Source organism: Lathyrus oleraceus, chromosome 5 (assembly GCF_024323335.1).
Source record: "Lathyrus oleraceus cultivar Zhongwan6 chromosome 5, CAAS_Psat_ZW6_1.0, whole genome shotgun sequence".
Classification (NCBI taxonomy): Eukaryota; Viridiplantae; Streptophyta; class Magnoliopsida; order Fabales; family Fabaceae; genus Lathyrus; species Lathyrus oleraceus.
The window spans coordinates 375,972,839-376,000,402 of NC_066583.1; the positions used below are offsets into that span (position 1 = coordinate 375,972,839).

General features: G+C 31.1%; 3 protein-coding genes across 3 annotated transcripts; all 3 read left to right on the top strand.

Moving 5' to 3' along the window:
* Positions 1-6,612: 6,612 nt before the first annotated feature.
* LOC127079608 (stigma-specific STIG1-like protein 1) lies at positions 6,613-7,142 on the top strand. Its single transcript, XM_051019988.1, has one exon. It carries the CDS (start codon positions 6,672-6,674, stop codon positions 7,140-7,142), a length of 471 nt encoding a protein of 156 aa, XP_050875945.1. The 5' UTR covers positions 6,613-6,671.
* Positions 7,143-11,741: 4,599 nt separating this feature from the next.
* Positions 11,742-14,364, top strand: LOC127084870 (uncharacterized). The gene is made up of 8 exons (XM_051025384.1): positions 11,742-12,098; positions 12,238-12,304; positions 12,440-12,486; positions 12,719-12,806; positions 12,959-13,092; positions 13,292-13,390; positions 13,954-14,102; positions 14,190-14,364. Exons 1-7 carry the CDS (start codon positions 11,874-11,876, stop codon positions 14,026-14,028), a joined length of 735 nt encoding a protein of 244 aa, XP_050881341.1. The 5' UTR covers positions 11,742-11,873; the 3' UTR covers positions 14,029-14,102; positions 14,190-14,364.
* A 5,267-nt stretch (positions 14,365-19,631) lies between these two features.
* On the top strand, positions 19,632-23,619 carry LOC127080804 (uncharacterized). Its single transcript, XM_051021096.1, has 5 exons — positions 19,632-19,671; positions 19,760-19,798; positions 21,346-21,589; positions 21,677-22,664; positions 22,840-23,619. Exons 1-5 carry the CDS (start codon positions 19,632-19,634, stop codon positions 23,617-23,619), a joined length of 2,091 nt encoding a protein of 696 aa, XP_050877053.1.
* The last annotated feature ends 3,945 nt before the right edge of the window (positions 23,620-27,564 follow it).

The window sequence follows — 27,564 nt, forward strand, 5'->3', positions numbered from 1 at the left end:
TAACATAGAGATATTACATCGGTTCTACACAACAACGAGAGTTAATATTGGGTGTGCTGTCCAATTATAAAAATAATAAAAAATGCAGATGTTAGGGATCATACTCATGTGAAGATAACTTTACTCCTCGGTTATTTAAAAATCGAGGGGTAAAATGGTCATTTTTCATGACGCTCTTCGTTACCTCACCTCTGTAATCACTACGTCAAAAACTGGAATAGACAGCGCCCCTTAGAGGGCGCTTTACTACAAAAGCGCACTCTAAAGTGAAGAGAAAAAATAAGGAGCATACTATTGGAATAGACAGCGCACTTTAGAGGGCGCTTTTGTAACAAAGCGCACTCTAAAGTGAAGCGAAAAAATAATGAGGAAATGGAGGGACACCAATAGAGGACGCTTAATTGAAAGCTCCCTCTAAGGGTAACCTTAGAGGGCGCTTTTAAAAAAGCGCTCTCTATGTCCATGTACATTTGAAGTTTATAAGGCGCTTTTGGAAAGCCTTAGAGAGCGCTTTTAGAAGCGCCCTCTTAGGCCCCCTTTAGAGGGCGCTTTTGTAACAAAGCGCCCTCTAAAGTGAAGCCAAAAAAAAATAATGAGGAAATGGAGGGACAACAATAGAGGGCGCTTTAGTGAAAGCGCCCTCTAAGGTTATCCTTAGAGGGCGTTTTTAAAAAAGCGCTCTCTAAGTCCATGTACATTTCCAGTTTAGAAGGCGTTTTTGGAAAGCCTTAGAGAGTGCTTTCAGAAGCGCCCTCTTAGGCCCCCTTTAGAGGGCATTTTTTTTACAAAAGCGTCCTCTAAGGTTCCCTTTAGTAAACATTAAAATTATAACATATACTGTATGTCTCTTTATTTTCCCTCTCTATAAGCTATTTCGTTTACGTAACTGGGTTTTCTCTCTACTGCGATTACTCTCTACTGCGATTACTCTCGTCCTCCGTTCGTTCTCCCTCCCTCACCGTCATCATCGCCGTCGCCTTTTTCTGCTGCTGCGTTCACGTTCACTGAGTTATCTGCGTCCACCGTCACTGTTCACTTTCTTCTCCATCGTTACCGTCACCTTGAAGGTATTTCTCTTCTCCATCGTTACCGTTCACTTTCTTCATGTGTTTGATTAGGGCATTTTCTAACTTAGTTTTACATTTTGTGCATTATGTTGATTAATGTTGTTTAGGGCAAACTGAGTTTTTTATTTCTGATTGAAAACTAATATCATTTGAAGTGTGTTTGAGCTTGTGCTTGGAAGTTTGATGATTATGGATGCAAGTTTGTTCATGTTCCAAACACCATAAGTTTGCATTGGTCTTTTGCATGCAGTAGGTGTGTGTGAGTTTGTATTCAATAATGATAAAAAAAAAAGAGTTTAGATTGTTGTAACATGAGAGAAATGGAAGGTATATGAATGTGTTCACGTATTGAATCATTGTCTTACTTGGGTCTTATTGAATCATTTCTATATTACAGATAAAATGGCTAACCAAGACGATACCCATGACGCGAATGGATCACGTAACAATGTTGAAAAAGAAATCAAACGAGGATTGACTGTTATGAAGTCAATCATTCGTGCAAGAGACAAGGGTGTAAAATTTGAAGTACATTGGAGTGCTGAAGACCAACTAATTGAGCCTAACGGTTCAATGTTGGCAAGTTACATTGGTTTCCTTGTTCGACAACATATTCCGATTACATGTGATAATTGGAGAAGTCCGGACTTGAAGATTGGCAAAGAAAAAATATGGTCTGAGATACAGGTACTTACCATATATTGTTATATGTTTTTTTTGTTGACTATTTGTTGACCATATATTGTTATAATATTACTTTATAATAACACACTCCATGTGTATGTTTTTTAGAGATCCTTTCACATCGATGAAAGCCGGCAAAAATATTGTATTCAATTGGCCGGAAAAAGACTCCGAGGATTTCGATCCTTTTTGTCCAACAAATTTCTCAAGGATGAGGAAGGAAAATTTGTTGAAGCAGAACGGCCAATGAAGTATGCCGAGATTATTTCAGCCGATGAATGGGATAACTTTGTCGCCAAACGAAGAAACGAAAAATTCCATGTAATGTCTATTAATTATGGTATTATACAATTGTTAAGTTACTTGGTTCTAATATGCCTTAAACTTTTTTATCCAGGAAGTAAGCGACAAAAATCGGAAAAAGGGCATCAAAACCCGCGTATCCGTACAAAAAAGGGCGTACGGGATATGCACGGTTACAACAAAGAATTGTGAGTATATTCAAATGCTATGAGCTTATACATTGTCACAATATGTTATAATTGATGATCTTATAATCTAATTCAATGTGTAGCTAGCCGAGGAGAAAAGTGACGCAACATCTCTTCCGGAGCACGTATTATGGAAGGCTGCTCGGGTTGGGAAGGATGGGGTTGTCGTTGAAGCGGTCCAAAATGTTTATGACGAATGTGTAAGTATATGTAACATTATTTCTTTAATTATATCGAAAATTTTGTTAGACATATAATTCATTTTTAATCTCCTCTAATAATATTTCAGGAGACTTTATCCCAAACCTTACCTTCAACCGAGGTCCAGGATTGCAGGAGCGTACTTAGTCGAGTACTAAATGTTCCTGAGTATTCCGGTCGTGTGAGGGGTAAGGGTTTTGGTGTGACTCCGTCGTCATTTTATAAAAAACCAAAAACAAAAAATCCTACCAACAAAGAGGTGATGGAGACCTTGGCGGAGTTAAGGGCACAAGTACTCCAACTGCAAAACGAGAATGCAAGGTATAGAGAGGAAAGGTGCGCCTCCGAGGCAAAAGATACTAGTGACCGAGCTAGTATCAATTGTCAACCGAAATTTCCCGAGGTAATTATATATGTTATTATGAAATTAAAATAGCACTTTTTTACTTGACACATATACACGTTAACAATAACATTTATTATTGGTTTAGGGCATTTCACCTTGTCAGCTGTATCTATCGTCACCAACTTATCGCATGGTTGGCAAGGGAAAAGTGCACAACACTTCGGGTGAATTACTTCACCATAATCCCCTCCCGGTGGGATATATGAAAGTTTCGGTTGACCTTGTATTAGATACCGACGCGCTTCTACCATTACCTGACGTTGTTTCAGAGACAACGTTGATGCGAGAAGCAGTCGGATCCTTTGTTGGATGGTCGTTAGATCTAATTTTCCCAGATGCCGAGGTATATATGTTCTAAATGATTATGAATATTTAGTATTCACATTTCAATTCAGCTACAATTATGATATTTAATCAATCCTTATTACATGGTAATGTTAGACTCCTACAAGACCCACGCATAAAGCTGGTAAAGGGATTTCAAGACGCATCGAGTCGGTTGCATCTCAAAAAGAGGTACAAATATATATACCCATTGAATTATATACGCAACGATTCTGTTGTATCACAAAAAGTCATGATTTAATTTATATGAATTTTTAGGTTCCCGGTCATAAGTTGAAAAAAGCTGGTAACGATATTCCTCCAACGACGTCCGGGACAAAATCTCAAATTATGATGCGTCTTGAGAAAATGGTGGAAGAGTCCGATATTATACACGGCGCCATCCGTAGTGTAGATTTTGATGAAGGTGTTTTCGGATTTGCTCATTCCGAAATAATTGCAAAGGAGGACATGCAACAACTTTTTGAACACGAAGAATTGGGCATCGCTGTCATTCATACATACATATGGTACTCCGATCAATCTATTATTTACTTAGTTGAACAATTTATTTACACATTTCAATGAGTAGTCTAATGTTTATTATGTTTCTATTTAAGGTATATGTATGTAACATTGATGCGGGGAACTGAATTGTGTAACCGATTCAATTTTATTGCTGCTTCCCGTATCAACACAACGCTTATAACGAAAAACCCAACATCCGTAAAGAATGAACTAGTCGATAGATTCATGGCGGCCGGCGATAATACTACACCCAGTTTGTATTTTTTACCGTTTAATTCTGGCAACGGGTTAGATTTTCTTTCTAATAATTTCATTCTAATCTATGTATATCTTTTACGTAGAAAATTTTCATGCATCTAAATTTTTGTTTTATTTTATAGTGGTCACTGGGTGTTGGTTGCTATGGATCTTTCAAGACTAATTGTATATTATCTCGATTCATTATCGGGTGATTGGAGTAAATATCCGAGTATGAAGAAGACGGTTGACGCGTAAGTGAAATTCCCCTAAATATTCGTGTGTATTTGTATATTTAATTATGTCTGTCAGATTGATCTCAATATACGTTTTTATTTTGTTAGGGCAATACTAAAATTTAGATCGAAAAAGAATTACCGCAATAGGAAGGACATTACCTGGGTCAGAGTTCAGGTATATATTAAGTATCTTATTTTTGCTTATAATAGTGTTTGTTTTTTTGCTTATAATAGTGTTTGTAAGAAATTAACTATATATATATTGTTTGTTTTTCTGTGTAGTGTCCTCAGCAAAATAATTCGGTCGATTGCGGATTTTTTGTATTGAGATTTATGAGAGATATCATTGCGTTGAATCGTATAGACATCCCAAAAATGGTATGGAATAATAACTTAGGGTTTATTTTAATATTATCGGATATTTCATCTAATTTGTTACTAAATCATGAATATGTTTTATTCTCTTAATTGTAGTACTTTGAGGAATACAAATCTTACTCAAGAGCTCATTTGGATGAAATGAAGGATGAATTGTGTCAATTCATTGTTGATCAAAGAATCATATAGCTAGGTTGTATATTGTTGTACATATATGTATGGAATGTTGTTGTTGTATGCTGTTGTTGTATGTATATTGTATATTGTTGTTGTACTTTTACTAAATCATGAATATGTTGTTGTATATTGTTGATCAAAGAATCATATATTAATGTTGTATATATGGAGGATTAATGTTGTATATAAATGGATTCATGTTGTATATATCAATGGATTAATGGTGTATAACATTGGATTAAAGGATGAAATCAATATGAATTTTACACTTTTGCAGCATACGAACAGGTTACCAATTAAATATCCACTGTTTTTCAAACAATTTTTTTTAAAATAACTAACACTTTAGAGGGCGCTTTCTGTTGGAAGCGCCCTCTAAACACTTTACATTGACAACTTTAGAGGACGCTTTGTCCAGAAAGCGCCCTCTAAACACTTTACATTGACAACTTTAGAGGGCGTTTTTTCCTGAAAGCGCCCTCTAAACACTTTACATTGACAACTTTAGAGGGCGCTTTTTCCAGAAAGCGCCCTCTAAGGTGTCCCTTTATGGACCACTCCAGAGGGCGCTTTTTTCTGAAAGCGCACTATAATGTGGCCCTTAAAGGGCCACTTTAGACAGCGCTTTCTCCAGGAAAACAAAGCGTTGTCTTTACCTATGTCAGCGTCACTTTAGAGGGCGATTAAAAGCGTTGTTATAGGCCAAAATAAGCGCCCTTTTTTCCCTTATTTGGCGTAGTGAATTGAGGTTAAATGCATTTTGCGTCCGATGTTAGATGTGTTTTTTGTAGTTGTGGTTGTATATAAATAATCATTTCTTTCAATTCCCAAATAATTTGGGACTATTTTGATCAATCTAGAACAATTGCCCATACTCGAGATTATGGGGCGTGATGCGAATTTAGAATTTCCATATACTGCAGCAATATTTCGGTCGGTCTCAAGTCCTGTCACTGCGACTACAAGGTATTGTCTGCTTTAGATACGAGAACTCTAACGACTTTGTTCTTTATAAAATGTGTCTTGTTGTATTGAAGAATGTGAGTGTCGTAAATAAACAACTTTTAGTCTCCATTCCCAAACAATATGGAACTATTTTGCTCAATCCAAAAGAGCATTAGTTTTACTTGAACAATGTTGTTTAACATTGAATCAATCTATCAATGCTTAATAATTCAAACGAGTAAATCTATCAATTTAAAACAGAAAACATTTAACTCAAATCACAAATTACCAGCTAGTCGAGTCTAATTGAAACTTATATTGTAATAGCCCCCTTATAGCTTAAAACCATGACCTAGTTTGAATTAACTTGTCTAATTTGCAAGTTAAACACAAAGCGTATATGTAGAAGCTTGATTTAATTATGAGTTTTCCCTTAGTTCAATGTTGTTAACATTTAATGGCAATGCCCTTTACTTATTCTAGCAGTTTGCTAAATTTCCTCAAGGCCGTCTCGTGCAATTTCATCAACATTGGCCGGTAATGCTGAAAAGTCTTAAATACCCTTTGACTTCCATCATATCAATATCTTTAACCCATGAAACAAAGGACATTTTAGACAATACAAGAAATAAATTTATTTTAAAACTTAAAAAAAAAACGAATTAAAATTTGAAATGAGAGAGAGATATTGAAGTGTCTGAAGTTAGTGATTATTATTATATGCATGATAAGTAGCTTACGCCTTTTCACATTTAAGGTCAAATAATAGAAAACCCTAGAATGAATTCTACTACACTCTTATTCCTCATGCATGTACCATGCAATCTCACCTTTTACCACTTTTGCGGCGTCAACTTCTCCCCCAACACCATCTTATAAACCCATAAATCTTCCCATTCATTTTCTACCAACAAATCAAAATCACAACAGAAAAAACAATAACACATTTTTCCATCTCCCAATCCTTCTACTATCTATTTCAAAAGACAAAGCCATGGGGTTTTTAAAAGCAATAATCATCATAGCAATGACCATGGCTTTGTCCCTCACAATCACAATGAAAACCATCACACAAAACGAATCAAACCCGGCGTCGACTAACCAGGATCTTTCTTCACAAGACATATCACCAATATTCCTCCATGAGAAAAACAAGTTTCTTCCTTCAAAGAGAGTAAGTCGCCTCTTGGCACAAAACCCTAATGCGCCGATTCATTGTCACAAAGACGACGAGATTTGCGACTTATTCGGTGCGAAAAATGCTACATGTTGCAACAACAAGTGCATGGATTTGCAACAAGATAAGCATAATTGTGGTGCGTGTAAGAAGCATTGCAAGTTCACTAAGAAATGTTGTAGAGGACAATGTGTTGATACAAACTTTGATAAGAGGCATTGTGGAGGGTGCAATAATAGGTGTAAAACTGGTAATCTTTGTGTCTATGGAATGTGCAATTACGCATAAGATATTTATTTATTGAGTCTCCATTATAGGGTCTTATATTATATTTTTATATGAGGTATTTGATTTTATTATTTAAAAATATATATACAATAAAAGAAACCACATTTGTGATGGTATTCTCAATTAAATTGTTGCTATGTATAGTTTATATAATTGTTGCTGCTTAAATTTGCAGTCTTCAAGTGTTTCTCAAAGTAAAGTGATACTCCTAACTCGAGAAAATGAGTTGAATATATAAATATATTTATATTTGTTATTGTTACATGATTAGATGTTCTGTAGTTCTTTCTATCGATTATTTTTTTATATATATATTGTATTGAGCTTTTTATTTCAATAAATTTAAAACTCATTAATTGTATAGAGCTAAATAATGCTATTTTTTTCTGCAATTGTGTAATTTAAACTTACCCATAATATACATGACAATTCAATAATTTGGTTTCTATTTAATTAAAACAAAATATCTAAATTAAAAGTACTTTTAGTCGCTCTAAGGAAAAAAAATCCCTATAAAGAAAAATATGAACTAAAAAGCACTCACTAAACATAAAAAAGATCGTTATTTGATAGAAGAAAATATATTTAATCTTTTAAAATAATGACCAGTTACAAACATGGCGAAACATAACTTTGTGAGGACTACAATTCTAAAAAAAAGTCAATTTTCAACGTAGGTTGCATGATAAACAATTAAAGTGCCAAGGATCTGAAATCATATTAAATAAATGGTACCTTTAACTCACGGCTATACTTAACCTATATTAAACTTGTGATTCGTGGGGATTTCCTCGAAATGTGCATAATATCACATGTATGCGGCACTTCACATGCATTTGGCCTAACTAAAGTTATTGGTTATTAGTCAGCATATCTAACTCAAATGAAAAAAATGTTAATATTATTAAATTGAACTAAATTGGACGTCAACATGGAAGTTTGAATCCGATCTCTCACGGTTGTGTGAGGTTTTAGTAGATTATTATCATGTCGTCTATAATAAATGTTAGATTTACATTCTATGCGTCGGTATTTATTATCTTACTTTACAAACAATTATTATAAAAGACGTGTGATTTATCTATAAAAAGTAAAGAAACACTTGTTTAAGTTTTTTTTGTAAGCATTTATCAAAAACACATATAAAAAGAATTGGAAAACAATGAATTAGGACGAAGAAAACAGGTAAAACCAGAACCCTTAAGAAGCAAGGCTCGCTAGGCCCAAGATATAGGTGTGCTAGGCACATAGTAGGGTTAGGTGGAAGCATTGAGTGCAAGTACTTCATGGTGAAGCAAGGGTTAGCACATTAGTCGAAGGGGTGGTGCGCTAGGCGAGCAAAGGCGACCAGGGACACATGCAAGACATGCAAATATTGCTTGCTGATGAAGAAAAATTGGTTGGTCATAGTTGTTAGAGCAGAGTAAGCAGTTGCGCCCAACGAGAGCCTCTGATTTTTGCCTATAGATAGAAGTTTTCAGTTCAATGCAAAGGGAGTTTCAGTGGATCAGAGGAGTACACAATTGGAGTATGTTCACTCTAGTCTACAACAGAAGAATAAGAAAGGAAGTCTGAAGGAAAAAGCGCTACTCAGATGTGTAAGACCCCAATTTTGACCCTAAGATCCCTCATGCTATCTCATCATATGCATTAGCATTGGGATCACACCTTGGCATCCTCCTTACCCGTCATTCATTGGGTTTGCATTGGAAGAGATCACCAAACACATTTGATTGTATCATACTTTGTTTTTCATTAGTTACTAACCAAAATACCAAAAATATGGCAATGTATAATTTGTTTCTTTTATAGGTAGTGTGTGTGCTCACCTATGCTCTATCAAGCTTATATCTAGGGTTTGAGACCCTCAATGCAAGGAGTTCAATCAAGAAATGGTTCACATTGGATCTAAGTATCATATATGGATCCCCAAGTTCTTCACATGTCATTTTGATCAAGAAATCATCAAGAGTTTGGAGTGTGCTTGCCTTGGAAATCCAATTCATCTGGGTATCTTGTGCGACTTCTTCAACAAGTTTCTTCAATATTTGATCAAGTATTTCAAGGGATACTTTACATTATATCATCCTACACATATATGATCCTCCATGAGTCCCAAAAGTCAATAGAATGTCAAGCTAGCAAGTTGGTTCATGGTGGTTGATCAGAGAAAGTCAACTAGTCAAAACTGGGTTTCCCTAGATCCTATCTCCTACAATATTTGTCATATGAAAATTATTCCAAGATAAAAGTTACTCTAAATGACATTCCAAACAACTTTCATGTTGAAGTCTAAAGCTATTTTTGCTTGGAAAGTCAATTTTTATGGTAAAAGATTATAGGTCATTTTATTTGAACCCTAGTTTGGAGGTCAACTTACCAAAACCATAACTTGCTCAATTTTTATGATATGAAAGCCATTAAAATTCCATTATCAAGTTCAAGATGTCTAATTCAACTTTTATGTTTGGAGTAAGTGCAAATTCAACTTGCAAATGCATGTTCCAAGAGGAAACATTATAGGTCATTTTGGGCCAATACCATTGAACAAGTGATTTTCCTCAACTTCTAAAATGCGTAACTCCTTCATGCCAAATCCAAATTAGGTTGAATTTGTGAACAAATTTCTACCACATGAGAGGTTTCATGAGGGTTCCCTCATTTCAAAAGAGCCCCATGTAACTCGATAAAAGGAAAGATGTGAGAAACGATGTTATAGGAGAAAAAGTCAGGAAAAGACTATCTATAAGGTCTTTACTTGTAATATTATTTTTTTCTCAACTACTATGAGGTGTGTTTATCACATATTTAAAAATAGTATAATTTTTACTATAATACCCTATATATATATATATATATATAGAGAGAGAGAGAGAGAGAGAGAGAGAGAGAGATTAATTGTTATGCACTGTCAGTGTAAAAAAATTTACACTGTCAATGCATCACGATCATCTGTTTGTATTACTTTTTAAATATTTAAAATAAAAGTCAAACCTTTCAAATATATCAGTGGTTGTGATTAATTGACAGTGTAAAAAATCTTTACACTGTCAGTGTATATCAATTAAATATATATATATATATATATATATATATATATATATATATATATATATATATATATATATATATATATATATAATAAAGGACTCAAAGGAAGCATAAGGATTGCTAAGGGGAGACGATGTAATATGTCACTCACATGCACTTTCTAGCCGCCCATTTATTGGAACAAGTGTATGTCATTTGGTTATAACACCCATTTTTAAGAGTGCGCCTTTTTATGAAAACGTGAAAGTGACACGTCTCAGTTCATAAAAGTATGAAAGATTTAGTCAAATAAAGGTATCCACGTTTCCCAAAGAAATGGAGGAAATAATTGCCCTCTCTCCACGCTCTTGAGAATAGGAAAGTATGGAATTTATCTTCTTGGGATCTAAGACCCAACTAGGCCCGCGAGGTTATTATAAATACCTCAACCCTAAGGTTGAAAGGACATTCAATCCATTATGTTGGTGGAGGATATGAGAATCAAATGGTCTAGAAAAATAGGGGTTGAATAGAGAGCTCCCCTAAAACCATTTTCAAAATACTTTCTTTCATAAAATCAGAGTTTTAACAATAGATGCACATAGTACGCTCTTTGAGGCAAATTGTTGATATCATGCGAGCATATTGCAAACAGAAGCCCAATATAGCGGCGGTTTTATAAAACATACGATTAAATGAACATTATAGTTAACTCAGATTATCATAAATCAAAACAACTGAGAAATATGAATTTGCTTAAAGAAACAATTCAACAATGATCATAATTTAATTTCACACAAAATCTTCTAACCTGAAATCTCTGGATAATCATTGATGATGTTGGCGAGGTTAACAACTTCTTGTTCCTCTGCTCATAAAAAAATTAAATTACCGACTGTAAAGAAAAAGTGAGTGATGTTAGGGGCGTTTTCAGCCATAAATACCATTAGGGGTGGAAATAGGCTAGGTTAGGCTTTAGAAGGTCTATGGCCTACTACATACTCTCTTTTTTTGTATGGCTTGGCCTTGTTAAGAGTCTGGCCTGACCTAAAAGTTTGTTTATTATTAAAGTTTTCAATTAATCCATATTATTTAAGAAGTCTTATACGTCGATCTATATATGTATATATAGGTCGATCTATTTAGTATTTTTTTAATATATATGCATATGTAGGCCAAGCTATTTAATATTTTTTCTAATATATATATATATATATATATATATATATATATATATATATATATATATATATATATATATATATATATATATATATATATATATATATATATAATAATTTTTTTTAATAGTCTAAATCTGATATATTTAATTAAATAGATTTTTAAAAAAGTCTAAGCATAATTTTTTTTATTAAATAGTTCTAGTCTGACCTGAATTTAAATAGACTAGATTATAAGTTTTTGTAAGATATATTTCCGTAGATATAATGTAATATTGTATATGATTTAATATTTTAAGTTTAAAGTATATTTTTTTAAATACGTAGGAAGCCTTTTTTTGAAATAAGTATATTTTTTATGTCAAATTTCATTAACTATCATTAATTATATGATATTTATTTATTTTAGTTTTTTCTTCTTCTCCTTTTGTTTTGCGTTGGTTGTTTAACCACCTCAACACACAAACACACGCCAGACGAACACCACTCGTCTTCACTCCGACCCCTTATTCCCAATCCAATGACTTCTCCCGTGGTTGCGGAAGCTGCCACCGTCGCAGCTTTGCGGTCGGTTATGCTCCGGGTCCAACAAGCAGCAGAAAGATCCGGAACCAAACCCGATCGAGTCCGAGTCGTCGCAGTATCCAAAACCAAACCCATTTCCATGATTCGCCAACTCTACGACGCAGGTCACCGTTGCTTCGGCGAAAACTACGTCCAAGAAATCATTGAAAAAGCTCCTCAGGTTCTGCAATTTTTTTATCATATTAATTCCTGAAATTAAGATATTGTTAACCTAATTAAAGTATAGTGCATTATTTTCATTCTGTATTGCTACAAAATTTGAACTTGTAATAATTTTATTTTGGGTTTTTTTTCTGCAGCTTCCACAAGACATTCAGTGGCACTTCATTGGCCATTTGCAAAGCAATAAAGTCAAAGCACTCTTGAGTATGTTTTTTTAGTTATTTTTTCAAATATTTAAAATGTGTTTAGTTTTTCATTAGTTTAATGGTTTTTTTGCTGTTCCTTTCTTTAGCACCCTTTGATTAGGTTAACATTAGCCATACATGCTCTATTATGCAGGCGGAGTTCCAAATTTGGCCATGGTTGAGGGTGTGGACAATCAGAAGGTAGAGATTTGTAAATTATAACCGGTATTACTAGTAGTTTTCGAAGATATGGTTTTCTTGTTTTCTTTTGTATTTTATGTTTTAATTTGAAGAAATCTAGATAAAATGTCATTTTTGATAAATAGTTGGATTCCAAATAGTGATTTCGATAAAAGTTAACTTTCTAATCAATATCACTTGCCATATCGTTCCACAAACCTTCAAATTGTTCTTGTACCTTTGTAACTGGCAGGTGGCAAATAATCTCGACCGTATGGTTTCAACCCTGGGAAGAAATCCTCTGAGAGTTTTGGTGCAAGTAAATACCAGTGGAGAAGAGTGTAAGTTCAGCTTAAAACATTGAGTTACTCCAAATCCTTTTTATCTTTTTTGGTTATGAGGTTTTCCCACATCCTCCGGGCACAATACAGTGCTTTTATTCCTTGCATATCTAAATCGATAAACTTGTTAAATATTTTGTATTTTGTTGCAGCCAAGTCAGGTGTTGATCCTTCTAATTGTGTTGATCTTGCAAAACATGTGAAATTGAGCTGCCCAAACTTAGAATTCTCTGGCTTAATGACAATAGGAATGCTAGATTATACCTCAACTCCGCAGAACTTTCAGGTGATTGTTATATTCAATACCATGTGGAGAATTCTATGAATCTCCGATTTCTTGTTTGTCAGAACTTTTCCCTTACAGAATAATATTTAATTTCTTGCATTCGTATTGTTTTATTCGAGTTTAATCTGGCAGCTTTATGCGCCTAGATGCTAAATTCTAATGTATATTTGCTAAGGTTTTCTCGTTTGCAAAAATGCAGACCCTATCAAATTGCAGGACTGAAGTTTGCAAGGCACTTGAAATGGATGAGGAGCAATGTGAACTGTCAATGGGCATGTCCGGTGATTTTGAGTTAGCGGTATGGAATAGTGTGCTAAAATTATTCAGCAGTAACCTAATTATCTTGATAGTTGCATAAATCGGAGATGACTATTATGAAAAACCAAGGTTCACTTTAAAAACAAATTAGATTTGAAAAGAATTTATAAAAAGTGACACCTCTCACGCTATAAATCGGTTTTATAAGGAAGAATTAGGTCCAACATTTAAAAACTTAATATGATATCAGAATTTATCAATTCGGGCCACCCACTATAATATCTATGAATTGAGCTCAGTACTAAGTTCAGTAGTACTAGCCGTGAGGAGTGTATTGTGAAATATTATGAGTGACACCGGTTACCTTATAGGCCGGAAATTATTATGATTGACACCTCTTACCCTATAACTTATAAGCCCGAGTTGTAAAAACTGTAGGCAAAAAATAAATTAGAACCTAGGAAACTTTTAGATAAGATTCATGACGGAAAATCATGGTACTATTGATCTACATTCTTTTACTTGAAGTTTACTTTGATATTGTAGTATTAATTATTCGATTGTAAGTGTGAAACTAGTTAATAAATAGTCTTGCCTTTTCAGATCGAATCGGGCAGTACTAATGTGAGAGTTGGATCAACAATATTTGGACCAAGAGAGTATGCAAAAAAACAATAATAGCAGAAAGATACAATTTCTCTCTTCTTCTGTCTAAAGCTAACATGCTTGCGTTAAGACAGATCTCATGAATGGTATTGTGTTCTATTACCTCTGTAACTGAATTAATGGAATTGTTAATAATCACTATATAAAATCTTTTAATTCTTGTTTTCTTACAGCATGTTGGTTCAAGCTACTTGGAGAGAGAGGGAAAGAGAAGCAAATATAGTATGGTATATAGTCGCATCATGCTCCATTTTAACAGTGGTCATCTGCAAAAAGCAACCAAATAATTGTAACCTAATGTTTGAATAATATTTATCTATAAAATTATTATTATTATTTGCAGGCCAATTTGCACCGTGGTTATTCTTAAGGATCTGGTCTTAAAGCAACTGATTCTTTGTTTTTGTTTTTGTTTTGCTACCTAACTGCTGTTATTTATAAATCATAATGCATATGCTACCTGCGGAAAGAAGTAAAATAGTTGTAACTATAGCTTAAGAAAGAGAAAGAGATTATGAGAGATAGAGAATAAGGAGAGAGAAGGATAGGAAAATGAAAGAGAGAATCTAAAGTCTAGTCTTGATTTATTTATATAGAAATTGAAAATGAAAACATTGTAGTATACTCTAATTAGTGGACTATTCTCGTTTTACTTTCAATGTATTTTATTTGTTATGTTGTACTGAATTTCAATTTGAGTGTCTATGTACTTAATTTATTACAATTCCTATGCTTATAGAAAACACTTTTTCTTTATCCCATGTAGGAATTCTATAAATAATAAACAAAAGTGAAAATTAGTTGTATTCTTATAATTAATTAAAAGCATTTAAAAAAAAGTTAACTAAAACAAAAGTCCTAGATTTTGCGGTTTGTCTATTGTCCTGAATCAAATTTTTTATGTTTATTCATCTCTCTTTTTTTTTTTTTATGAATTAAGATACTATGATGATGATGTGTAGTTAAATTCTTTTTTTGTCATGTATTTTTTCTGATCATTGTTATGTAAATTAGTTATGAATCATTGTTGATGTTATCTTTGTTTACATGTTAATTTTATGAGTTTGAATCATTATTGAGAAATATCTTTCAAATTTTGACCTAAGATCATCATCTTTTAAATACTAAAGTTTAGAGATAGATTTGGGTTTGATATTCACTTGTATCGAGTCTTAATACTATCGTATTGCTTAATAGGTAGAGAGATCATCGATTAAACAATACGGTAGAACCTATGGCGTCGTTTAGACATAAATGACGTTGACGAGTGATACATTATAACAACGATGAATAACTCAGGTTCACAAGCTAGATCAGTTGAATATATGTGAAATATGTTAATGAAGTATAATCCTAACAAGTTTCTCTACCTATTATTTTCTTAACATCTACCGTTGTTACGGTCAGTAAATTTCTGTGACCAAACATCTTGAAACATTTCACTTAAAATCATATTAATTATTGAACGAACATTTCACTTAAAATCATATTAATTATTGAACGACAGTGATATTGCATAAATCTATGTGGAGACGAAACAAACAATACTTACAGTCAAAACAATTATATCATTATCAAAAGTTAAACCAAAGGGAAAAAATTTAAGGGGCCTTTTTTTATCAAGAGTTAATCGACATTGTACCAAACCACCATATACTAATACTATTAAAGGTAGTGAGATTGGTTTCGAATTATGTCTTGTGCTAGTGGACCAAAAGAGATCTTGGGATATCATGTACGCAAAAATGTACACTAAGTTAGGTCTGAAGCAAATCCTACAACCTTATTACCGTGAAGGCCTTGGGTTTCAACAACACCCACACAAATCCCCAGGGATACGTAAAGCTACTTATAGCATTTGGAGAAAGTGAATACAAGAGAAACTTCAGAGTCAAATTCCTGATCATATGGTGCAAATTTATTTACAACTGCATAGTTGGGAGGTCATCATTAGTAGAGCTATGAGATGTTTCGTCAATGATCCACCATAAAGTAAAATTTCACACTAACAAAAACATGATTGTCACGTCTGAAACAAACATGTAGGAGTCATACACATGATTTATGATTTTATTAGCTAAATACCAATCATTCAAGAATATTACAGCTCTTGGAGCGAAGCACAAGGAACTGGTGGATCTAGATGCCATGTTGAAAAAATAACCTTTTAAGGAAGAAGAATACAAGATAATACCTTTAAAAGTAAGGAGGAAAAATGGAGCGACCCGAATCTAATGAGAAATTCACTGAGGTCGCTATCAGGAGTGACTCCACAAAGATCATTCAAATCGGGTATGACTTAGCTAAATCCATAGAAGACAAATTTATCAAACACCAGTAAAAGAATAAAGATTTATTTTGCATGGTCCACAAAAAAAATGGCATGTATAAGTCATGATATTTCACGACACTAGTTGGCTTTCATGGTGGAATGTTCCTTACATGGCATAACAACATGGGAAGCAATCACTAGAGATGGTGTAGGCAACCAAAAGGGATGTTGAAGACCTTTTGAATGTCAGGTTCATAATTGAAGCCTAAGGATATCAATGAGGCATTGAGGGGGAGACATATATTCCCTGTCCCATCCATAAATAATATAAAATATAAAATAAATATATTATTATTTTTAATCAAATTAATATTTAAAATTTTCAAATATTAAAAAAAATATATATGTAGAAACTAATCATTTACAATAAATATATTGTTTTAACAATAATTATTCCATGCACCACTAAATTTATCAAACTTCAAAAGTTTAAAATATACACATTTTTGGGAATTTTTTCCTTGTCTTCAAATTGGCTTTAGAGGGATTTTTTCCCCAATTTTTGGGGCCCTAAATGGAGAAATCTCTATGTAAATCCACACTAATATATACAAATTGACATTCTTACCGAAGCCTAATAACAATAAATGGCGCACATGAATCAATTATTCATATTTGAATTGAGTGTGTCCTTAAGATGTGTGCATCCTTCCAAATTTATACAAGTTGGTGGATCCCTTGTCGAATTTCACACTTATGTCATTCATGGATGCATATTAAGATTATAGGCAAGTCTTAATTGACCAGAATTAATGCGACAAAAGAGGCGTGAAACTTTTGCTATAAAGTGATGTCTTTATATCTCAAAAATGCAGGAGCAATAATCTAGGAGAGGAAGAACATGATTTTTAAAGGTTAGATAAGTGACATTCTCGAGGTATATATGAACTATATAATTGTAAAGTATAATGAAGAAATAACCAACATGACCCATTTGGAAGTCGTTTACAAAGACTTTATGAGTAACATGCACTTGAATCTAAAAAAGTTCATGCTTAGGGTTAAAACAAATAATATTTTGGGCTACTACCTCTTTGTGAGGGGAATAGAAGTCAATCTAGACTAGAGTCAGACCGTGATAAACATGGAATCCCAAAAGACTAAAAGGGGAGTTCAAAGACTAAACACGATGTTAATCTCTTTGTTAATATTCATCTCAAGGTCCGCCTTATGGTTTTATATGTTATATAGGTAATGTCTTCTAAATTTTTTTGTGATGACAATTAAAGTCAAGAAGAAAGAAGGAAATGAAGTTATAAAGTAGTGAAAGCTCTTCAAATCTTGCGCTTAGCATTTATTCTTATAGATTAATCTATTAATTTTAAATGAAGTAAAAGTAAGTCTTGTAGTACTAAGACGATGCTCACACACACATTAAAAGTATTTCAAACTTCTCATACTTTTATTAAAACTTCTTAAAAACCAATTCAAACAAGTATTTAATCAATTAAGAAGCATTCTAATTAATTAGAAAAGCAAAACTCAATTGCCAAATCAATTAGTCATTCAATCTAATCGATTAACCAAGAGTAATGCCTCCTATTCGATTAGATAACCTTACTAACCAATTAAATGGTGTCACAAATTAAAGTTTCCTTTTAGGTGTTAACCAAATCGATTAGGCAGGTATTCTAATCGATTAGGAAGCGCCAAATCCCATGGATTGTTTCCTTTTAAGCCAAATTTTTCCTATATAAAGGAGATTTTTCCTAACTTCTCAAGACACCAATTTTTTGAATTGTCAACACTTATTTCTCTCTTGTTCTCATTATTTTATAAATTTTATTCATTGGTCATTACCTTAATGCTGAGAGAGTAAAAATATTTATCTGAGAGTTATGGTGTCTTTCTGTTATGTTGAACTTGTTCATTCAAAATCGTAGTTATCTTATGATATTGTAGTAAATTTGAAGGTCGCAAGCTAAATTGGGTAAGGTTGTTTAACTGAACTTGTGTAAAAGTTCAAGTTGTTTGTGTAAGGCTGTTCGACTGATCTTATACAAAAGCTTAAGTTGGTTGCGGTTGTTGAGTTGATCCTGTGTAAAAACTTAAGTTTTTTAGTGGATATCTCCAGCGAAAACTCTTGGGGATTGGAGTAGACTACGTGGGTTAAGGTCGAACATGATAATCTATGGTGTGTTATTTCTTACCCTAACTCTTTATATTTATGTCATTTATCTTTTCGAATGTTATTTATCTTTATATGTTGTTTATTCTTTATTAATATGTGTTTCTAATATAAATAATCTAAAATCAATCATTTTTCTGAAAAAGTTTTTAAAACCCAAATATCACAATTCACATTCCTTTTCTATTTGTAGTCACTTGTTTAACACGTTTGTTATGCCTTATCATTTTATAAGCTATTAAAGAAGGATGACGCCTTTGAGTTGACCCTAAAATTTAGGATGGCTTTCTTAAAATTCAATGAGGTGTTGTTTGAAACGCCTGCTCTAGTCTATCATAAAAAAAAAAAGAAACTCTTTTTGTATACTTATTTGTATCAACATAAGCCATCCTAGACCATCTTAGTACAAGAAAATGATGTTTCTCATAAGCTGATATATTTCATTAATCAATTAGAATTTAAGGCTAGTCTAGCCAGACTATGCATCACCCTCAAAATGGGGGAAGAATAGGTAATAGTCAAATCTGATTCAAATTTGGTCACATCACAAGTCAAAGGAGAATATCAAGCCAATGATACAGTCATACAATAATATTTAAAAATCATGAAGGCCATCAACGGCTAAATTTAATAAGGCAAAATCCAACACATATGAATGGATCATAGTACAATTCAATTACCATTATTACTAAGTACATTGTAACGACAGAGCTACGAAAAGATATAAATGGGACGTCAACGATCTGAAGAAAAGAATGCTCTTAGGATGCAAGACAAGAACCCTAACAAAACTTAAGAAAGCTTAGAAATAAAAGAAAAATAAAACTAACTAAGAAAAATAAAGATTTTTTCATTTTATTTTACATTTTCTAATATGTCATAGACACTAAATATATATAATGCTTACTAATGGATAATAAACTAAATGCTCAATAACTATTTAAAGTCCAACACAATAACAATTTAAGACCCAAAAAATATTCTTAAAAAAATATTATAAAATAAAATACTAATATAAATTTTTCTCCTAATTTAATATCTAAAATATATATTTAATCATAATTCATACTCTATCGCTATTCACCCCTTCAAGATCAACCTTGTTGAACAAAAAGTCATTAGTGCAAATATAATGTCATAGTTAGCTTGATTTACATGGCACTTGGTATGGAAAAGAATCCAATGCTTGCAATATGTTGGTGGAAGAGTCTGATGGTTGATCATAAATTCTTGCTCTTAACACATTATATTAACCTCCTTGCTAGTAAATAATGTTATTGCAGCAATTGACATGCAACAAAAATCTCAACGACCCCCACATGGTAACCTGATAGTTTTCTCAATACTGGTGCAATTGAAGTTCTTTTAATGAAAACAAAAAATACTGCTCCATCATAAATGTGAATTGTGTTGACTAACAAATTTGAGTGAAGCTGAAGGCTTTTCAATTTCTTCTTTTTTCCGGAGTTTCCCCAGAGATGCTTCATGCTCATATCTGTCAAAATCATCAACATTTTTTTTTTGAGAAATTTGCATCTACACCAACACTTTGCTTTATCAAAAATCATTGTCGGTCCTATTCATGTGCAGGCAGTGCTGTAGTACTGGACCTCATAATTATAGTAGTCTCATATTTTATTATTATTATTATTGAATATAAAAAAAAAATATTAAAAAATAAATTGGTATCAGAAATTTTTTTGATCTTCCCCCTCTTTCTCTTCTCAGAACCGTGAAATAAAAAAAAGAAAAACAATTTTTTTTCTCTAAAAACCTTCTCTTCACCCTTGTAACAAAACTTTTGCTACACCACTGTAACAAAACGTTGTACCACCGCCGCACATCAATCCTCTCCTCTATCAAGTTTGTTTCTTGAATCACTTTCTTTCCATCCATTTAAAAAATTATTTACTTTTTAATTTGATTTGATTTTGAAGGTAGAAAAAAAAAAATTTTAATAGGAATAAATTGAATATTTAAATTGACTTTAAAGGTATTAAAAGAGAGTAATTATAAAAGTAAAGGTGCTGAAAATGCAGATTTTTTTTGATTTGGTACCGTGGTATAGTAGTAGTGCTAATAGGATTTGTTGGATATTAATATTATTCTATTATTAGTTTATTACTATTAATAAATTGATGGATGATCTGGTTAGAAAAACAAAAATGAATGGTATGCACGGCAATATTAGTATTAATTGAATTTGATTTGGCATGTTATGAATAAATAAGTATGATTTGATTAGTAGTAACATTTTATGAATAAGTATGATTTGAATAGTTATTTTTTACAAAAAGAAAAAGAAAGTGATACAGTATCAATATTTTATTTTATGGACGAACTTATATTATATTTAATATTATTATATTAATTTACTTTTTTTAACTAATTTTTAATTACTATTTTTCAATGTTTTTTTATGATTAATGTATAATTTCCTTTATTTAAATGTAATTGATTTTCTATTTTTCTTATTACTAATATAATAATTTAATGTGTAGGGGTACAATTTCACAACAGGATTATTAGTAGATCATCATCAGACATAAAAGAAATAGTGAGATATTCCAGGGCTCTTTTACTGTGCCTCCTAAGAATAGGAAGTATGAATTTGGAAATGATAAGCGTAAGAAAAAGAAAAAAATTGAAGAGTTAATTCAATCTCAAGTAGGAGCTCTTGATAAATTTTTAATCAAAGAACCACAAGTTTCAAATGAAAGTTATTATGTTGATAATATTGATGTTGAATTTTTTGATAGTGTGCCCATTGAAAATGATAATCTTGATAGTGTGCCTTTTGAAAATGATAATCTTGATATTGTGCCAATTGAAAATGATAATCTTGATAGTGTGTCCATTGTTGATGAAGTTAATAATAATGATGATGTTGATAATCTTGAAGAAATTAATAATGATGATGATAATGATGATGATAATGTTGATTATGAGATATTTTATCCAAGAAATTGGGATCGTCTTCAACCTAAAATGGTTGATTTATTAGTTGCGAAAGGTCCTAAAAGAGATAATTCTATTGTGAAGGGTCCTAGAGATAGTTTGAATAGACACTTTATGGCTAATTTGTATACTAGAGTTTTAGCAAATGAAGAGATGTGTGATAGAGATTGGCTTATTTATTCGAAAGAGCTTGATAGATTATTTTGTTTTTGCTGTAAAGTTTTTTAAAATGGGATTTGCAGGGGACAATTAACAAATGAGGTTTATAGTGATTGGGTACATGTTGGTGCAAGAATTAAAGAGCACGAGTTAGGTATGGAACATGTTAAAAATATGACTATTTGGTATGAGTATCGTCAAAGGCTGCAAAAATTTCAAACTATTGATAAAGCGACTCAAAGATTAATTGAGAAAGAAAAGGAACAGTGGAAAAATGTTTTAAAAAGAGTTATTTCAATAGTGAAGTTTCTTGCTAAACATAATTTGGCCTTTCGTGGTTCTAAGGAGAAATTGTACGAAGATAGCAATGGCAAATTTTTGGGTTTGATTGAAATGTTAGTTGAATTTGACACAATCATCCAAGAACATGTTAGACGTGTTGCAACTCAAAAAGTTCACATTCATTATCTTGGGCATAAAATACAAAATGAGTTGATTTCATTGCTTGGTTCTGCGATTAAAATTGAAATCATTAGAAAAATTAAACAGGCAAAGTATTTCTCAGTGATACTTGATTGTACTCCTGATATTAGTCACCAAGAGCAGATGTCTTTGATAATAAGATATGTGGATATTTCTTCAACTTCTATTAGTATTGAGGAATCATTTTTAGGATTTTTGAATGTGAATGATACAACTGGTCAAAGGCTTTTTGATGTTTTACAAAATGAATTGAAAAAACTTGGTCTCGACCTATTTGATGTGAGAGGGCAAGGTTATGATAATGGGTCAAATATGAAAGGAAAATATCAAGGTGTACAAAAGAGATTTTTAGACATGAATCCGAGAGCCTTTTATACTCCTTGTGGTTGTCATAGTCTTAATTTGACATTGTGTGATATGGCTAACTCTTGTAATAAAGCTAGGAATTTTTTTGGAGTTATTCAACGCATTTATACAATTTTTGCCAATTCTACTAAGAGATTGAAAATTTTGAAGGATACAAAAATCATTGTCATCCACTCGTTGGGAGAGTCGTGTAGAAAGTGTCAAAGCTATAAGAACTCAAATGTTATATTTTACATAAGCTTTACTTGAAGTGTCAGAAAATGATCTTGATCCTAAAATACAAAATGAAGCTAAATCCTTAGCAACAAATGAGTTTGGTGGTTTTGAGTTTTTGATGGCCATAATTATTTGGTTTGAAATATTATTTGCAATTAATTCTGTTAGCAAACTTTTACAGGAAAAAGATATGCTTATTGATGTTGCTATGAAAAACATAAAGGGGTTGATTTCATATTTTGAGGAATATAGAGAAACGGGTTTTTATAAGGCATTGGTTAATGCTAAGGAAATTGCGATGAAATTGAATATTGCCCCAACATTTTCTCAAAGGCGTATAATTAAAAGAAAAAGACAATTTAATGAGAATTTGAATATTCCAGAAGTCGAGCTATCAGAAGAAGAATCTTTCAGAGTTAATTATTTTCTTTACCTTGTTGATCAAGTTGTTGTTTCTCTTAATAAGAGATTTGAGCAATACCAAGAGTATGAAAGTATTTTTGATTTTTTGTTTACTTCTCACAAATTACAATCATTGGATGATGCAACTTTGAAGTCTTGTTGTAGTAACTTTGAACAGGTATTGAAACATAATGAGCAATCTGATATTGACGGGAATGAATTTTTTGCAGAGTTGAAGTTACTAAGAGAAATGTTGCCTGAAGAAACCATAAGACCTACTAATATATTATTATTTTTGAAAGTCTTAGATTGTTTTCCTAATACAGTTATTGCATATAGAATTTTATTGACTATTCCTGTAACAGTTGCTTCTGCAGAAAGAAGTTTTTCAAAATTGAAGTTGTTAAAGAATTACTTGCGGTCTACCATGTCACAGGAAAGGCTTAATGAATTGGCATTAATAACAGCGAAAAATGATATTTTGGAGACAATAAAATATGAAGACTTAGTTAACGAATTTGCTTCAAAAAGTGTTCGTAGGAAAGCTCTTTTTAAATAGTTAGTTACTTTAAGTTGTATGAAATGATATTTATAGTTTAAACAGTACTTTGAGTTTTTGGTACTTCATTTCTTTAATATATAATTTTATCTTTTGCTTGTCATTTTAATTATTAAAATTATATATTTTTTAAATTTAGGCCTATTTTTAAAATTAGAACAAGACCTCTGAATTGATTGGGTCGGCCCTGTCAGGAATGATGATTCTTGAACCGGTTTCGAAACTGTTTCTTTTCCTTTCTCCGTCTTTTTCTAATTGTTGTTCTTGATTTGTTTCAAGGTTAACTTTTTGAATTTTGTTTTTTGTGTTTTTGTGTGAATGAGAATTTTTTTGAGATGATTTCTTAAAAGAGAGATGGAACACTGCAAATGCTTCTCAAAATCTCTTCTAGTACTAGAATGGGGTTGCTATTTATGACCGGTTATGGAGGAGGTGTTTGTTGGTTGCTATTGTATGTGACAATTGTTGTAGTAGTATAAAAAATGAGGTAGAATAGTATGAATATGGGTTAGTTGTAGGGGCCGTATGCCCATGTTTAAATATAAACATTAATTGATCAAAGTTGGAATGAAATTGGTATGTCATGAGAGGGGTTGATGAAAGCACTAATTGTTATGATGCTAGACAAGAACCCTAACAAAAATTAAGAAAGCTTAGAAATAAAAGACAAGTTAACTAAGAAAAATAAAGATTTTGTAAGTTCATTTCATGTTTTTTAAAGTGTCATAGACACTACATATATAATGTTTACTAATGAATAATAAATTAAAACTTCAATAATTATTTAAAATCCAACCCAATAATATTTTAAGATTCAAAAAACAGTCTAAAAAACATTACAAAATAAAATACTAATATAAACGGATAGAGTATGAATTATAATTAATATATATTTTAGATATAAAATTAGGAAGATAATTTATATTTGTATTTTATTTTATAATGTTTTTCTATAATATTCTTAAGACATTAAAATGTTATTGTGTTGGACTTTAAATTTATTGGATATTTAGTTTAGTATTCATGAGTAAACATTATATATTTAGTGTCTACGACACATTAGAAAATATGAAATATTAGGAAAATAAAATACTTTTTTACTTCATTTCATATTTTCTAACATAGACACTACATATATAATGCTTACTAATGAATAACAAATTAAATATCCAATAACTATTTAGAGTCTAACACATTAACCTTTCAAGGTCCCAAGAACATTCTAGAAAAACATTACAGAATAAAATACTAATATATATTGATAGACTATGAATTATGATTAAATATATATTTTAGATATTAAATTAGGAAGAGAATTTATATTTATATTTTTTCTTGGGACCTTAAAATGTTATTGTGTTGGACTTTAAATTTATTGGCCTTTAGTTTATTATTCATTAGTAAGCATTATATATGGAATGTTTACTACAAATTAAAAAAATATGAAATACTAAGAAAAATAAAGATTTTTTCATTTAATTTCATATTTTCTAATGTCTCATAGATACTAAATATATATAATGCTTACTAATGGATAATAAACTAAAGAACTAATAACTATTTAAAGTCAAACACAATAACATTTTAAGGTCTCAAGAACATTATAGAAAAATATTACAAAATAAAATACTAATATAAATGGATAGAGTACGAATTATGATTAAAAATATATTTTAGATACTAAATTAGGAAGAGAATTTTTATTTATATTTTATTTTGTAATATTTTTCTAGAATGTCCTTTGGACCTTAATATGTTATTGTGATGGACTTTAAATTTATTGGACCTTTAATTTATTATCTAAAGACTTTTTCACTTCATTTCCTATTTTCTAATATGTCATAGACATTACATATATAATGCTTCCTAATGGATAATGAACTAAATACCCAATAATTATTTAAACTCTAACACAATAACATTTTAATTTCCCAGAACATTCTAGAAAAACATTACAAAATAAAATACTAATATAAATTGATAGAGTATGAATTAGAATTAAATATATATTTTAGATATTAAATTAGGAATAGAACTTATATTAATATTTTATTTTGTAAAAAAATTCTAGAATTTTCTTGGGAACATAAAATTTTATTGTGTTGGACTTTAATTTTATTAAGTCTTTAGTTTACTATCCATTAGTAATCATTATATATAGTGTCTAGGACACATTAGAAAATATGATATACTAAGAAAAATAAAGATTTTTTCATTTCATTTCATATTTTCTAATGTGTCATAGACACTACATATATAATGCTTACTAATTGATAATAAACTAAATGCCCAATAACTATTTAAAGTCTTTCACAATAATATTTTAAGATCACAAGAACATTCTAGAAAAACATTACAAAATAAAATACTAATATAAAAATTGATAGACTATGGATTATTATTAAAGATATATTCTAGATATTAATTTAGAAAAAGAATTTATATTAGTATTCTATTTTGTCATGTTTTTCTAAAATATTCTTAAGATTTTAAAGTGTTATTATGTTGGACTTTAAATTTATTGGGCATTTAGTTTCTTATCCATCAGTAAGTATTTTATATGTAGTGTCTAGACACATTAGAAAATATGAAATACTAAAAAAAATAAAGACTTTTTCATTTCATTTCATATTTTCTAATGTGTCATAGACACTAAATATATAATGCTTACTAATGGATAATAAACTAAATAACTAATAACTATTTAAAGTCAAACACAATAATATTTTCACTATCTGCATTGGACCAATCGATTGAGCACTGTAGCCAATCGTTTGTCATCATCAAAATTCAACTTTTTCTTCACCGTAACATGAATCAATCGATTGGTTATGCAGTGGAATCGATTGCTCTCTGTTATTTCTTCAAATTTTCATCTTCTAACCACATCAAACTCCATACTTAACCATTATAACTCATACCAACACACACATTAAAACAAGTACATGTGATTAACATCAATAACTACAAATATCAAGGTCATGATTCAATAATCAACACCAACATAAGAAATTATGAGGTATCATTCAAGAACCAATAACATAGAACAACATCATCAATAATCATCCAACAATAACAACATAAAAGCAAGAAAAAATAATAATTTATCATAGAATCACACAAACCCTAACTCCTAAGTCGTGAAATCTTCCCTCCCAAAGCTAATTCTATATATGGAACTGACCTCTAGAGATGAAAATGGTGAAGTTTGTTGAAGAAGATGAGATGAAAACATGGTGTTGATGATGATGATGTCTTCCATTGCTTTCTTCTTCTTCTTCTTCTTCTTCTTCTTCTTCTTCTTCCCTTCTTTTTCCTTTTCTCCCTTCTCTTATCCTCTCTTCTTTCTTTCCTTTCTCTTCCTCTATTATCTACTTCTCTTTCTTTTGTTCATATTAGTATTTTATTTTGTAATATTTTTCAATAATGTTCTTGGGACCTTAAAATGTTAATGTGTTGGACTTTTAATTTATGGAGCCTTTAATTTATTATCCAATAGTAAGCATTATATATTTAATGTCTACGACTCATTAGAAAATATGAAATACTAAGAAAAATAAAGACTTTTTCACTTCATTTAGAATTTTCTAATTGGTCATAGACACTACATATATAATGCTTATTAGTGGATAATAAACTCAAGACCCAATAACTATTTAAACTCCAACAATGTAATATTTTAAGGTCCGAAGAACATTCTAGAAAAATATTACAAAATAAAATACTAATATAAATTGATAGAGTATGAATTATGATAAAAGATATATTTTAGATATTAAATTAGAAAGATAATTTATATTAATATTATATTTTTGTAATATTTTTCTATAATGTTCTTGGAACCTTAAAATATTATTGTGTTGGACTTTAAATTTATTGGGTCTTTAATTTATTATTTATTAGTAAGCATTATATATGTATTGTCTACGACATATTACAAAATAT

Bases quoted from the DNA above. Each gene is read 5' to 3' on its own strand.
- LOC127084870 (XM_051025384.1), top strand. From the start codon at position 11,874: ATGACTTCTCCCGTGGTTGCGGAAGCTGCCACCGTCGCAGCTTTGCGG. The intron at 12,099-12,237 runs GTTCTGCAATTT...TTTTTTCTGCAG, and splicing joins TCATTGAAAAAGCTCCTCAG to CTTCCACAAGACATTCAGTG. The intron at 12,487-12,718 runs GTAGAGATTTGT...TGTAACTGGCAG, and splicing joins AGGGTGTGGACAATCAGAAG to GTGGCAAATAATCTCGACCG.
- LOC127079608 (XM_051019988.1), top strand. From the start codon at position 6,672: ATGGGGTTTTTAAAAGCAATAATCATCATAGCAATGACCATGGCTTTG.
- LOC127080804 (XM_051021096.1), top strand. From the start codon at position 19,632: ATGGCACTTGGTATGGAAAAGAATCCAATGCTTGCAATAT. The intron at 19,799-21,345 runs GTAACCTGATAG...TTGTTGATGAAG, and splicing joins ATCTCAACGACCCCCACATG to TTAATAATAATGATGATGTT. The intron at 21,590-21,676 runs GTGTGATAGAGA...TGGGATTTGCAG, and splicing joins GTTTTAGCAAATGAAGAGAT to GGGACAATTAACAAATGAGG.